Source organism: Plodia interpunctella, chromosome 3 (genome assembly GCF_027563975.2).
Source record: "Plodia interpunctella isolate USDA-ARS_2022_Savannah chromosome 3, ilPloInte3.2, whole genome shotgun sequence".
In the NCBI taxonomy this organism is placed as follows: Eukaryota; Metazoa; Arthropoda; class Insecta; order Lepidoptera; family Pyralidae; genus Plodia; species Plodia interpunctella.
Window position 1 is genome coordinate 5,179,882 of NC_071296.1, and position 14,831 is coordinate 5,194,712.

Below are 14,831 nucleotides of genomic sequence, written 5' to 3' on the forward strand. Positions count from 1 at the left end.
TCATAATACTAGTGGTTTACTACTTTTTTGTAATTTTGACTATAAAGGTATAGGTAACCTACCTATATACTTCAAACTAAGTTCTGACACATTAATAAATCATAGCAACGCTGTGTCATGTCGCGTCGTCGGCTGGAACCCAACATAACACTCGTTTTGTTCGGCCAGTCACTATTCACCCCATGTTACCCTCATTATGCTGGATCTACAAAAGCGTCCACTTACCTAATTACAAGTCACAAAAGTTATTGTGAATAGAATACATCCATTATATATATAATAAACACGTCAATTCAAATACGTCAGAAGCATCTTTTTCTGCATTACGACAGCATATTTTCTTCTGATTTATACAGATAACTGAATTGGAGTGTCTATAATAAATTATGTATTACCCTGACCAAAGTAAACATATCACCTAAACCAGAGGTGAACTCATCTCGTGATATTTATATAGCGGCTGCCGAACCGAATATTTTCTGCCGCCCACCGAGGTAGAAAAAGTCAATGTATCTGGCACTTACGAGCACGTAGTTCGTTTTCATACGTACATTGCGTGCTCTGTGAAATCAAACATTTTAACATTCAAACTATTTTTCTTTCGATCTGAAAATATGTTGATGAAATGTTAATTTTTCCCTAATGTTTTTCACTTTTAAGATATGAGGAGAGGAGGGCAAAGACATTTTTTATGTCATACATAACTATGATTATCTTCACATATATCTAAAAGAAGGTTTGTCTGTCTCAAATTACTACTATTAAAATACTGAATATTGAATATTTTTATTAACTTCACATTATAGGACATATAAATAAACAATATCGTAACAGTAGTCTTATTACAAGGGTACAGAAATATTACATACGGGACGATTTCTACATACTAGGTATGTGTTATGACTTTCACAATCTAGCTTTTGAATAGCTCGTTTATTTGAATATGAAATGCAATCTTACCAAAACATTGAGAAGAATATCTTCTCCATTTTCTGAGTGTGAAGTAAAATGACTTCTCGAAGTTTCCACGAAACACAAGCGTGTTTTCATTAAAAAGGATCTATAAAACCAAAACATATTTTACCGCAAATTCTTTCGGCTTCGTTTAACACAGCTTCTGGCCAATCCTGCCCTCTCTCCCCCACACACGCTCTCAAATGATTTGACAGGAAATCGGTGGAGTGAAGATTGATCCAAATGGTATGTTGTTTATGAAATGCAAATTTCTTTCGGCTCTTTGATGTGCCGAACGCTGCTAGTACTTACCCATGTATTTTGAGGTTTTGATATTCTTCGGCCACTCTTCTAGATTTAATGGAAAACAAACCATTTAATTTTAAATAATACCCGATATTTATTTATTTAGGTACTTATTTTAATTCAATAATTTTCTAACAATTATAAGTGCTACTAGACGTTTGATGGTTAGTATAACTAGTTATGGTTTGACAGCATTCATTGCGTCAAACCAATTCATAACCGAATATGTCTTTGTATTTCGTCCAAACATTCATCTCGCACATAATGGCTATTCATATCACTCGCCGATTCTTTGATAAATTAGGACATGGCCGTCACCAAAACTTCTGGGTGGAAATATACTACAAATAGCCTTCAATTCATAATCAATAATAGGATATGACATGACTTCCATTACGATCAAATTCACTTGAATAACTTTTATTTACTTTAACTTCTATATCAGCGGACAGGTCTAAACACTTTCTTGACCTCATAGTGCTTCATTAGGGTGTTTTAAAGGCAGAAGGGAAACAGGAAATAATACCCTGAATAAATTAGAATACAGAGACCTTACTTGAGTAATGTCTCCTGAAAACCAAGGGTATCGGGTACAAACAGGAATCCACTATTATATGTTTAATGAGTTAGGTGGCCTCCTACTTATCTTTGGAAGCAGTGTAATAAAATAATGTGTATTCATAATGATTTCGACATACAAATTACAAGAAATACATATAAATTCATGAGAGTATTCACTGTGCTCAAGTACACCTAAGCTCTCATTCACTCATCATGCATCCAGAATTCTTTAAGATGATAAGAACCGTTAAGTTCCCAATAGCATCGTGGAGATATAAAGGCCACTGAAAGCATTGGGAAAAATGAAATTACTGTAATAAACTTCCTTTTAGCCTTGTTGTTGGCGAGCAAAAATATGTTTATTTTAACTAAATAAAATATTTTCAAGAAATCTAGTAGGTACTGTTGCCGTCCAAATTTAATTATATAATACCCCTGGAGACTCTTTTGAGCCCCGAGGTATTACCGTCTAGTTCCTTTGTCAAATAAAAGTTAATAAAACAATGTTTTGTCATTTATTTTTCGACTCTGCTAATAAGAATAAAAATGTATATATAGGTAAAAGGTAAAATATATATAACAGAGTGAATCAAATTTTCTAATAAAATATAAAATATAAATTTAAAAATTAAACTGGTTAGGTAATCAATTCATTTTTCCAGACACACTTTTAGGCGAGACAGTGAGAAATCGAACAATGGCTATTGAAACTACGTGACAGAAATAGACTCGTCACGCCTACGACTTCATATCTGTTTTGTAAAACTGTGCACAAAGTGAATTTTGTCTACTAATTTCTACTAATTTATTTCGTTTTTATCGAAATATTATCGAATATAATTATATCGAAATCAAAAACCATTTGTTTTTATCGATATTATTAAAAAACGTTTAAGAAATGAATTCTGTATAGAATGTACATGTACATTTTTATTTCAAAAACTCACAGCTGAAGTACTAATTCAACTCCTATATCTACAAAACAAGTACATTTCGTATTTTAATTCAATTCCTAAATAAGTCGACAGCATCAGACACTAGGGGGAGACCTTCCCGAAGGATTCCGTAGGATTGTGAACGTCTCTCCTCAGTGACATTCAAATAGTGTTATCATCGTAAATCATGCTCATGCTCAGCTCAAGGGAATTGGACTGGAACAAAAAGAAGATAATAGCAAAAATATTCTTTATATTTTATTTACAATGGTCGCAATACTTGTAAACAAACATATAGACAATGAATGTTAATGAAAACTTAAATTAAATGCTCTTAAAGAGAGCATTTAATTTAACTTTTCAATCAAAATCAAACTAACAAAGCACAGCGACGAGTGATTGGATTTAACTATTTAAAAAAATAACAACTTATAAAATATATATAGTGATGAATTACTTATTATAACAATTCATTACAAATGCTACCTATTATGCCGGCTATACACTATCGGCAAACAGTTTGCCAATCTTTGGCGGATTCAACTTACATTCCTGGATCCATGCTGGTTTATTCTTGCGTTAAATAAAATGCTCTCATATAAACTACGCGATGTTCGTATATTCGCGTCGACATCTGTATGAGTTTGGCGTTAGCGTATAACCTTATATTATTATTTTTTATAAACATCATATATAAGTATATTGTACAGATATGCAAATTCAATAATATTCTTACAAAATGAATAGATACATTCATTACTATGATTCATTGATTCGATTTCCGGAGCATTTACTCCGGTGCAAGTCTTGAATAAAATGGTGATAGCGTACATATTTAACTTAATCATTATATTTTCCGAATGTTCTCTCTTTAGATAAATAGAAGGAATATAAAAAGAAATAGATAAACAAATATCTTTTAACCCGATTCATAAAATAATCAAATAGATAGATTACTAACCACAGCTATTTTATGAGTTATGTAATTACATACAAAGCCCTAATAGCCTAAGAGATAAGTAGATATCTAGGTATTTAGCTGAATCTAAAGGTGGGTTGCAGAGTCAACTCTGACGTTAACTTTTAACGTGCGCATAAAACGCAACGTACGCAATTATTTCTGCAAGTACGCAAGCAGCGCGTGAATAAAATCAACGTCAAATCTGACGGTGCAACTCACCTTAAATGTTTCGTCGAAGTATACAATATATGGATGTGCACTTTCGATGTGGCAAGACACCTGTCACAGAATGCCGAATGTTTTCAATGTCATCAGTAACAACTAGATAGTTTATATATTTAAAACCAGTTAAAATACTCGACGTATTAATATCGTAACCGCATCCTGCACAATATTTTTCCTATTTCACTAAAATACAATTTCCTTACAAGAACAAGTTCGAGTGCGACCCGATTGTTCCGTCGTGCTCCAGTGTTTTTACATCCAGCGTATGTGTCAGTGTTAGAACCTATGGAAAACAACGGATCATAACGTGCTGCGTCAACGCAACGGAGCACTCGGGTGGGTCACACTCTTTAAACGATTTTTTAAACAAGTTAAAAGTTTTTGCGATCAATTACATGAAATTTTTCGAATTGCAGTTTTGTATGTCCAGTCAACAGCACATCAACCCTGTTTAACTTGACATAAGGTTGACTGTACATATACAAATATGAGCCCGAAGAAAAGCGTGAGCACTATCTGCCTCTGATGTTGGCGCTTTGACTCGTGTAATGAACAAGTATACAGCCACAACTATATTTAGTACACTTACTACTTATGTACATTTCTCTAAGACATTTCACTATACGTCTCTTTCATTAATACTATGTACAGATTATAAGTTAAAAATTCTCCAAGTATTCTAATATTATATCGTCATTCGTCAACCACATAAAAATTTTGATAAGCAAATAACACATCAAAAACAACAATGTTTGTTCTACGAGTTTTAATGATTTTATTTGTTCCATCCGTTTCAATGCAAATCATAACAATTTGAAAGAGAAAATAATTTGTACTTCGCTACAGTGTCAAGTATGTAAGTAAAGATATAAGTTTATAGGATAAACGTTGTTATTTATTATTAACGTCTGCTTTCCAGTTCTCCGAGAATGTTTCTGTATCACAAGTAACCCTGCATTATAACCAAAGTAAATGGGTTAACAAAGTATTTTAAAATTTATTTGCAAATAATTTCTTAATCATGAAGTTTAAAAACGTTTTACTTACTTTGACAACAACCGGTGAAATTAATCTAAAAGTTTAATAAGCAGGTAAGGATTTATCATTTACAATTCCATGATTGTTTTGCCTACGGGCTCACGAAATTTTGGCTTTTAGTGGAAATATATAAGTTATATAATTAAATTTATAATTTATACAAGTTGATTTAGTTGACTAAAACTCTACAATTAACTTGATGTAGGCGTTGACCTATATATTTTGGCTTACAGCTGTGGAAATGTCCCCTTATTTCCTTTCATTTATCTTTATCTAAAACAACAAACAAACTATCAATCAGTGACGCTGGAGAGCATCAACTCCGGGCGTCTTCGCTTTTATTGGTCGGTACTGCGACGCTGACCCACCTTCTGGGACCGAGGCCTACTTTTAGAAAGGAAACATACTCGAATACATTACATACAATTAGATATCTTTTTTAATTGTTACTATTACCCATTACTTACTCATTAATTTATTTCATTAAATTAGTCATTCGAAGTTAAAAATAGATAAACAGTTATATTATATTGTTTGAAATGAAACTCTTGACTGACTCTTCAGTACAATAACAAAAATTCATGTGTAATTTAACTTATTATATTTACTATTTTCTTTTCCATAAAGTATAAATAAAATGTATTGTGACACCAAAATAGTCACAAAATAGCACATGACTGTCATACAAGCTCCATTTGACATAGGGAAAAAGTATATTAATTGGCTATATCATATTACAGGTCGAAATATAGCCGAAATTAGTGTGAGTCTGGCATTGCCATATATATATAACATTCTTAACATCTTACAAATATAGTTAAGTAATTGTGACACCCAAAAAGTTTGTTTTATTGTGTTGACTGCTACTTGGGAGCTTACAAATTTATTTTTAATGTGTAAAATACAATGTATGTCGTGCAGTAATAGACGAACAATACAAGGATTTGCCGAAATTTCCATGTGATGATAAATTACTTTTATCATCACATGAAAATTCGTGTGTAGATTAAAATACTAATTTCTTACACAAACTTGCTCAATCGGAATTTGTTTACTAAGTTCTTTTTTAACATCAAATAGAAATTAATTCAAGAATAGCAAAGCACTTACGTAAAACATGTATCAAATTGAATTCTTATTAAATAAAATTCGTAGCTAAGTGAATTTTTAATTATCTTAATACAAAATTAATAGGTGAGTATTAAAATTGAAAAGCCCCAATTAACATGTATTTCCTGGACTCATGCCGGGCTGGTGTACAAGTCTTGAATTCTTGTGAATTAATTTCCTTAAAGAGGCAAAAACAACTTAAAGTGGAAAGTTTCTAATTATGCCCTACTACCTATACCTAAACGGGAAATTGTTTATACAAACGTAGACAACATTTAATTTCAATGGCTTTGTTATACATATATGTATTTAAAATGCATGTGCGGCATGTAGGTATATAGTGTAAGATTCTGATATGTTCTAGCCGGTAACTGAGGTAACCCGTATCGTTTCGTTACTCTATTAACTAATAAAGTTTATATTTCCCATGTATGAAGAAATTAAAGAACTCAAGTAATTCTAGTTGAATATTTTGGTTCCTACCTAAACACTACGAATACAAAACAATTTTACTTTATTCCAGCAGGTAACTACTTAATAAGTATTAATTTGTGTGATTCATGCGCCATGAAGACAATATAATGCGGCTTTAATAACGAATGGCTCCCTTAATAGTCATTACCTACGTTATGGTTTATTTTCTGTTTTATACTTTAATAAGCTATTTTTATGATGGAGTGGGAAGGTGGCCAAAGAAACTGTTAGTAAAATTTGACTTACGTAATAATTTAAAAGCTAAAATGTTAATAATTTGTAAAAACATTTTATTAACCATTCTACATTGTACCCATAAATTATGGAACAGGTCAGTGTAGCAACGGACTCGCTTCACATTGCTTTTACAGAATATCAATGTGGTGTTATTACAGGAAAGGGCTTTGCGACGCCCGTTTAATGGTTTTGTGATGATTCGGGAATTTGTTTTACACGTTTCCAATTGTTAAAACGAATGAGTCACGGACAGGCTGGTTCGCAGACATACATAAATTTATTCTTTTAGGGAGGCACCGCATGAATTGATAGTACTTTTTTAATGATAATTACTTTGTTCTGCGTCTATCACAGCACATGCACAGCGGATGCATTATATGAAACATTTTTGAAAATAAACATTTGTTATTCTAGGCCCACCTACTTAACTAAGTATAGTATTATTTCTATACATACGAGTACAGAAATTTATGCTGTATCTAGTTAAATGTATATGTCTATGCAAGCTAGACTGAATGTACTTATTTAGGAAACATATTAATGTAATGGATGGGAGCATTCGTTTTGTCAACAAACCATAATGACCTAAAATGTGTAAATCAAACAATACCTGGCGACTGATCTAACACTGAGCCACAGAACCTTGCTTTAAGGATTATATTCTTTAAAAAATGCTTATGTACGTACTAACTAAATGAGAACAATACATAGGCTAGATTGTTTTTATATACGATATTACAAAGTAATTGTTAAAATAACTAATGCTTTAAACTTAATGTAAGTCTTCAAGTTACGAACGCCCTTCGAGCAACTTCTTCAACTTCAAATGTCTATTATAAGTTAAGACAGGTGATGCTAACGGTGAGTTTCACAGTCAAATATGACGTTGATTTTAACCGGCGAACCACTGACATTTAGATAGAATGGCGTACTTCTGCGCACGTTTTTCTGCGCACATCAAAGTTAGCGACAAAGTTGACGGTGCAACCTACCCTAAGTAGCACAATTGTCACTTTTAAAATTGTTCATGAATCGTGACTAGCGCTGAGAGAGAACATTTCTAAACAATTGTTAGATTAATTTCATGATGGCTTTTATTTCGAAAGTTATTTTGCCAGTCACCTTTGTTTATCTAGAGAAATAAATAGGTTTGCATGATATAATTTGACGAAATGTTGATTATTAATTAGCAAATATTTGGTAAATCTGTATTTATCAGAGGCTATTGATAAATAAGTTTTCCCGAAGAACAGCAAACTACATTCTATCTATTTAACCAAGACCAGCAGACCTATATTGTATGCTGTTCTTGGTTATGTTATTATAGTGCTAGATTATACATTTTACGCATAAAAGCTACTTCAACAATATAAATTAGCCAAAAGATGCCTCTGTACGCACGCATTCATATCTTAACGTAATAAAAACAGTGTCAACCTTCCATGATATCTCGTATCTCAACGAATACGCGTACGTTTAAGAAAATGAGTGTAGCCATATAAAAAATGACACAAGTTACTTAGGTAAAGTAGCCCTAACGAGTGTCATTACCCCGTTATATGCGACAATATAATCCAGGTACTTATTGAATGAAATGCGCAATTTATCGAAAATTCCGACAGCTTTGTTTTACCGATACCACGTTTTGTGGTGACACGCATTGAAAGGTTAGAAATGGCCTATAATTTTATTTTTATAAAATTATAGGCCATTTCTAATAAAAAATTTATATTTTTTTTTAGACAAGAGGCATATTGATTTTTGATTTAGTTTTTGAACACAGAAAGTAATATTTATAAAAAATAATAAATAACCGGCAGTAGGTACGCCTTAGCTGTATTCCCGTGGAAATTTCCAATTTTTATTTTACAAAAATCTTTACTTGCTGTTTAACTGTAAGTATTAAACCAAATTTTGGGTTAAATTACATCTGCTTAGATTATTCTGAAGAATTGAACATGTTTTTTGATTAAAGTCTAAATGCAGAGATTGCTTATTAACTCTAATATAAAAGGACTTTTATCTGGTTTTTTGTCCAATAACGTCATTATTAACGTTATCAAATGGCAAATTTGGATTTTTATCAATAGCACTTATCAGTTTAATTAAGATTTTCTGCTTTGTTAGCTTTTGATTTTATCAACCTTTCCCAACATGGACGCTCTGATGAAGTAATAACAAATAACGTTTTTCTTTCTAGAAGCAGCATTTCATATGAAACATATACATTTTAAGCATTTTATCCAAGTGCGGTTTAGGCCGGCTTAAATAAAGTAGCACATGTAATAAAGTTACAAAATTGTATGCCATTCTTCAAATAACACTGTAGTTTATATATTACAGAAGAAATCATTACTGCTCGCTTCTAAAGAAATAAATATGACTTAAGCATATATCTTACCACTATTTAACCAAAGATATATAAATTAGATTAGATTGATACATCATATAATATAAAAACAATTTGGGCCACCAAACATAGGTACTTGTAATTATTAACGTCAACCAAGTGACTACCTTACGAACCGTTGCAAACGCGCCGGTCAAACAGTTGTGTCCTGTTGTGTCAATTGTTTATATATTTTCTACACGATCGACGGGAAAAGCTCGTGGTAATGATAAAAACTCAAAAATAATAATAATAAGTCGTTTTGATGTAGTAAATTTTCATCGTAGAAAAAACATACTTATTTTATTTTTATCTCATACACTTATATGTTTTGTTAACGAAAACCTATCTTATATTTCCTTTCATTATGGGAGCACCATTAAAACCGAAAAAATAGGAGCTGGAAAGATAAATTGGGAATACATTTTCATTCGGTACGCACTCGCTGTAAAGTAATATTGTTTTATGTATTATCATTCTAGCCGCTGTCCGATGTGCAGAGAGCAGTGCTTGATTTATGTTAATCTTTATTTATTTCACATGTGAATAGCTATTACACTCCAACCGCTCGCCATTACTGTTTGTTTAGTTTAAAAACAAACCCTGTATAAATATAAATCATAATGGAAATATTGGTGATAGATTAATATATGCTGAAATTATTCTTCATATGTTTATATTGAACTTAATAGTAAGGTGCACCAACACCTTTGAAGTTAAAAAAGCAAAGTACGGCATTTTGCCATGATTCATGAAATCACGAGTTCCGAAGTAAGTACAACTCGGAAGACTAATAAATGGTCGACGTAACGTCCAAACTTCTCCTAATATGTCTACCCTGATAACCAACTTGATTAATTGAAATACTTACATTTGCTCCTCACGTATTTTCTTCACAGGTTCTACTTTACCGGTAATGCACTGTAATACAAGTTTGAAACGAGCGATAGTGAAAGTTCCCTGGCAATATATCGGATTCCCAGTTCCCGGGAAACTTCCGCCAATATCGCCACTAATTTTGTTATTGTCTCGATGGCGTTATAAGTAGCTAGTTCTGGCGCTCCATAGCAAACTAAATAGATTTACGCATGCCATTCTCTCTCGTGAAATTAGTTTATCTCATATCTCTGAGGAATGTCTATTTTTGGGGTTATTAGTATTTAGTAGTTAAAAGTAGGTAGAAAGATATACATACTTTTAAACTATTTTTCCTCACGGTGGAAGAGCGATAATGTACGTATTTATCGTTGCGCGGGAAAGGAAGATTACCTATGTATCTCTTATCATATTGAATCGATATAGTAGATTTCTTCTGATTCATATCTCGAGATATTTCGTCGATATTTTTAGAAGACGTTAATGAGGCCTATGACGAGGCAATTGCTATGGCTACTTATAATTTATCTGCTATTTCGACTCGGAAAATAGGAGAATTTTTAGACTCATTATTTCTAGTATTTTACTACACCACAATGTCTTTCTTCTGAGCTATCATGTTTTCGTCGCTCAATATCAATTTGCGTCTGGAAAATTGACGCCTTCCACGTTTTTTTCGTGAACATCAATAAAGCATGTCACATACCTAACAACTAAATTGTATTTGAATAAGTAGATACTTTATTTATTTTTGATGTCTTTGTGTAATTTTAAATAAACTCTAGATATTTCCACTAAACAATGCCAAATTGCTAACGATAATACCCTTATATAGAATTTATGTATTAGATACATTAAATCCAGATAGATCAAAGATATATATTATATATGTATATATTCTTGTCTACTGCAGAAAACTGGCTTACTTAGTTAATATATAAATTCATGTATTTACATTAAAATGTAAAATAAATCTAAGTATATTAATATACAAGTCTAAACTTACAACTAACGTCCACTTCTGACATTTGCTATATATGTATGTACCTAGATTTTTAACAATTGGTTCGCGCATGGTTACTTTTAAAATAAAATCTAAGTTACCATTAACATTTATTTTAATAAATATTAAGCACCTTTTAATTCATTTAATTGATAACATTACGATAACTCGAATAAAGTTGGATTGGAACTTTACTTAACGTGGTCACAATCAGTCGATGAATAAGTTGAACTCACTGGACCATTTTGAAGTGCTGCATCAATTTTGTAACACAAAAAAATCAAGAATATTGAGCAATGGGCGTACAATATCAACTAACACCGTCACTTGGATATCTGTTATGTGAGATAACACTAATTAAATATTGAATATATATTTACCTAGGTACTTTTAGACAACAACAACACAAAACATAACTGTGGTATTGAAACGCCCAAAATACGTGGATGCGTAAAAACAGAGCTTGAAAAATAAAGATGAATGATTTGCATGCTCTAGGCAAGATGGAGCGGAATTTTTAATTTTCGGTTAACCGCTCCAAACCAAGCGCGCTTGTGATCACCCTAAAATATTTTGCTTCATTTGGAAAAACGAGATCAATACTTTCGAATGTTACGTGATAAATTATAGCATACATAAATACAGACTTCAAGTATTATAAAATCCTAAGGAAAAAATGTTACATGTGTTACATGATTTAGTAAATAAAAGATCATGGATTTTAAAACCCGTAAATAAATATCCTTAAAAATCTAACGTTGAAATGCAAAATTAAGCATATCTAAAATACGCTTGCCACTTCAAATTTTCTCATAATGCAAATACCGAAATCTTTACTTATAGATGTGCAACCGACGTGGTCGGTATAGGCGAGCGCTACGCTTTGAGCGGAATGGCCGCCTCCGCGGGCGCTCCGGGCTGAGGCAGCGGCAGCACCTTGTAGGCCAGCCTCGTGAACGTGCTGCGGAACTGCCGGCTCATGCTGCAGTACAGCACGAAGTTCACCGCAGATCCCACCAGCGCCATCAGGTCCATCACCTCCCCTGTGGATAAGCCAGTCTGTGAATTTATGTTTTATCGTAGAAAGAGAAAACTATAGACTTCAACACAAAGACCAAGAAAACGTCATATCTTTCATTTCGCTCATACATGAAAGATAATTTTCTATCAGAAATACACGAAATATTAAATATATTTTATTCCTCAACGTGCTGTCTTTTTTTTGTCTTTGGTTTTTAGGTAAGTTTTTATAACTGGTTTCGCTGTCAACAAGTCAAATCAGATCCTGTTTCCAAATGACATAATCAAAAATTTGTATGGGGCTAGTACTCCACAGTTGGCCGCAAACACAGGCTGCAAAAGTCCAGTCATGACTTTCATAGCCAACCGTACATCGTGATCGTGATCGATCGTGACGTCATCCTTTTTGTAGTCAAAAAAGTTTAAATTATACCTACTCTTGAGAACTTAAAATACTAACTAAAATAATAAAACAAAATTGACTATGTTTAGAACCCGAAGCGATATAAGTAGGTACCAATTATAGAATACTAATTAAAATTAATAAGGGTAGTGTTCCATTCCACGCCGTAATAAAGGGAAAATTATTATTTTTCCTTTATTCACAAATAGCAATTAATTCCTCACCATACTATCATATTTGGTAGACTGGTATAACCATGAGATTATTTCACTAGTACGAAGCTACATTATTCCTAAGTGATAAGGTGTACTATTTATCCCTATATTCACACAGGAGTTAAGCCCTGGAACGCAACTAGTATATTATGTATGAACAACACAATAGGGTCGCCTGTGTTTATTATAAAATGTTTAAATGCATTCACAATATGAAACATATATATATATATATATATATATTGCTTTTTGTTTGTTTAACTTGTGCCCACTGTCAATACAAGCCCTCACCATAATTCCTCACCATACTATCAATATACCAACGTGACAATAAAAACGCTAACTGAAACTGAAACGTCAGTGACGTGCGTGACGCGCGTTTTTCTGAACGTAACTAATGTAACGTAGTTCTTTCTCAATTTGTTTCAGTTACATATCTTTACCTTTGTAATTGAAATTTTTGGAAACAATATATTGCCTAGATATTTTGTGCACAAGACGATTGTTACTGCTGTTGCAAAATAATAATAAATTAATAACACAAAATAAATGTAATATTGAAGTTAAAATACAGTTGTTTGTGCATTTAATGTGAAAATAAAATAATAAAATATGTATAAACCCCAACAAAACATAATTTACAGGAATAGATAAATCTGAAAAATGGCTGTGTGATATTTTGGAAGCTCACGTCGGATATCGCTTGACAACCATAAATTCGGCTTTCTGACCACACAGACACTGCCCACACAGACACTGCCCACACAGACACTGCCCACAAACAAGAAATATTTTACAAACGAACGCAAAATTAATGGTTTTGGGTTCCCCTTTGAATGACATAGTATGATCTATGTAGACCTGTATTGTTATTTTAATCAACAATAATTTATCATCTTCATTCCCTACTACGACTTACTATTTATACTTATAAATGTATTACCATGTTATTATTTGAAGTTTAACGTAAGTACTTATTTATTGCAAATATTATATTTAAAACATTTAAAACGTATTGGTACAGTCGACCGCTTATCAATTTGCTTGCTTTGATTTCATAAATGTAATGAATTTGGAAGGTTGATATGCTATTGACTTATTTCCAAGAAATGGAAATACAAAAAATATTTTGATTGTAAGTAGTTATTACTACAATAACTACCTACAATCAAAATATTTTTTAAATTGAAGGACGACATTTAAAATCTAATTATTTGTTAACAATAGTTTGAAAAGATCTAAGTTCGGAAATCTTTTTAGTAGAAATTCTCGTTAGCCGAATAAACGCGGTAACAATGCTCGAACTGGAATGAACAATCTATAACAATGCTACCTTTGTGAACTTCCTCACTTTTCCACTTTAATATAAAATGTGGCGAACTCTCCGGCAAACAATACGAAGAAGTGTCAACATTCCAGTGAACTGAGCAGCGCTCGCTTTTAGTTCTAAAGAAAAAGTGCCATTTTAAAATAGCGAATTTTATTCACTCTGCCAAAGACTATGGAAATATATTCACTTTGATAAGGTGAGTTTGTGCAACAAAGACCAAGAAAAGTATATAGACGATGGACAAGTATAATCAAAAGAGATAAGATAGGTAAGATTTCCAATTTTCCGGCCCAATACGACTAATCTCATACAAAGTGGCAGATTTGGCACGTGCACGTGATGAGGGACAAAAGATCTCAGCGCTCTGTCTTGTTTCTTCTTATGTAGATATTTTTAATACACAATCCTCTTTCTTGTACCTATGAGCTATTTAGAAGATATGACGGGGTCTATATAGCTTTCTCTGTCTACAGCGTACGCGTTTTTTTTTGTTGATCTATGATTGTGCACAAACAATGGTGTTCTTATCATTATTCTACCAAATGTCGAGTCAACGATACGTTAATTATATTTTCAAGATAAAGACTATCGACTGCTACTTACTAAACATGTTATAATACTTTATACTGATTTCGGGTGATTTATGGTTCGTTTCGATTAGGGCGTGGCGAAAGTTTTTCATAGAATGAATATAATTGCAATTTTGTGCCTTTATTTCAATATAAATAGATAAAAGATGTTATCAGAGGGTTAAACTTTTTCTTTTTGTTCCCTACCACATCCCATTTTAAATA

General features: G+C 32.4%; 1 protein-coding gene across 2 annotated transcripts in view; it reads right to left on the bottom strand.

Annotated features, from left to right (window-relative positions):
• Positions 1-2,719: 2,719 nt before the first annotated feature.
• The window catches only part of LOC128683639 (G-protein coupled receptor dmsr-1-like), a 31,373-nt gene continuing 19,261 nt past the window's right edge, over positions 2,720-14,831 (bottom strand). Inside the window, exons 4-5 of one of the 2 annotated variants that reach the window (XM_053769472.1) lie at positions 11,907-12,112; positions 2,720-2,972 (exon numbers count right to left, since the gene is read on the bottom strand). In XM_053769472.1, coding sequence (XP_053625447.1) covers positions 11,946-12,112 — 167 coding nt within the window. In that variant the 3' untranslated portion in view covers positions 2,720-2,972; positions 11,907-11,945. Of the gene's footprint in view, positions 2,973-2,992; positions 12,113-14,831 lie in introns of those variants that run through there. The other variant, XM_053769471.1, reaches the window with a different exon arrangement.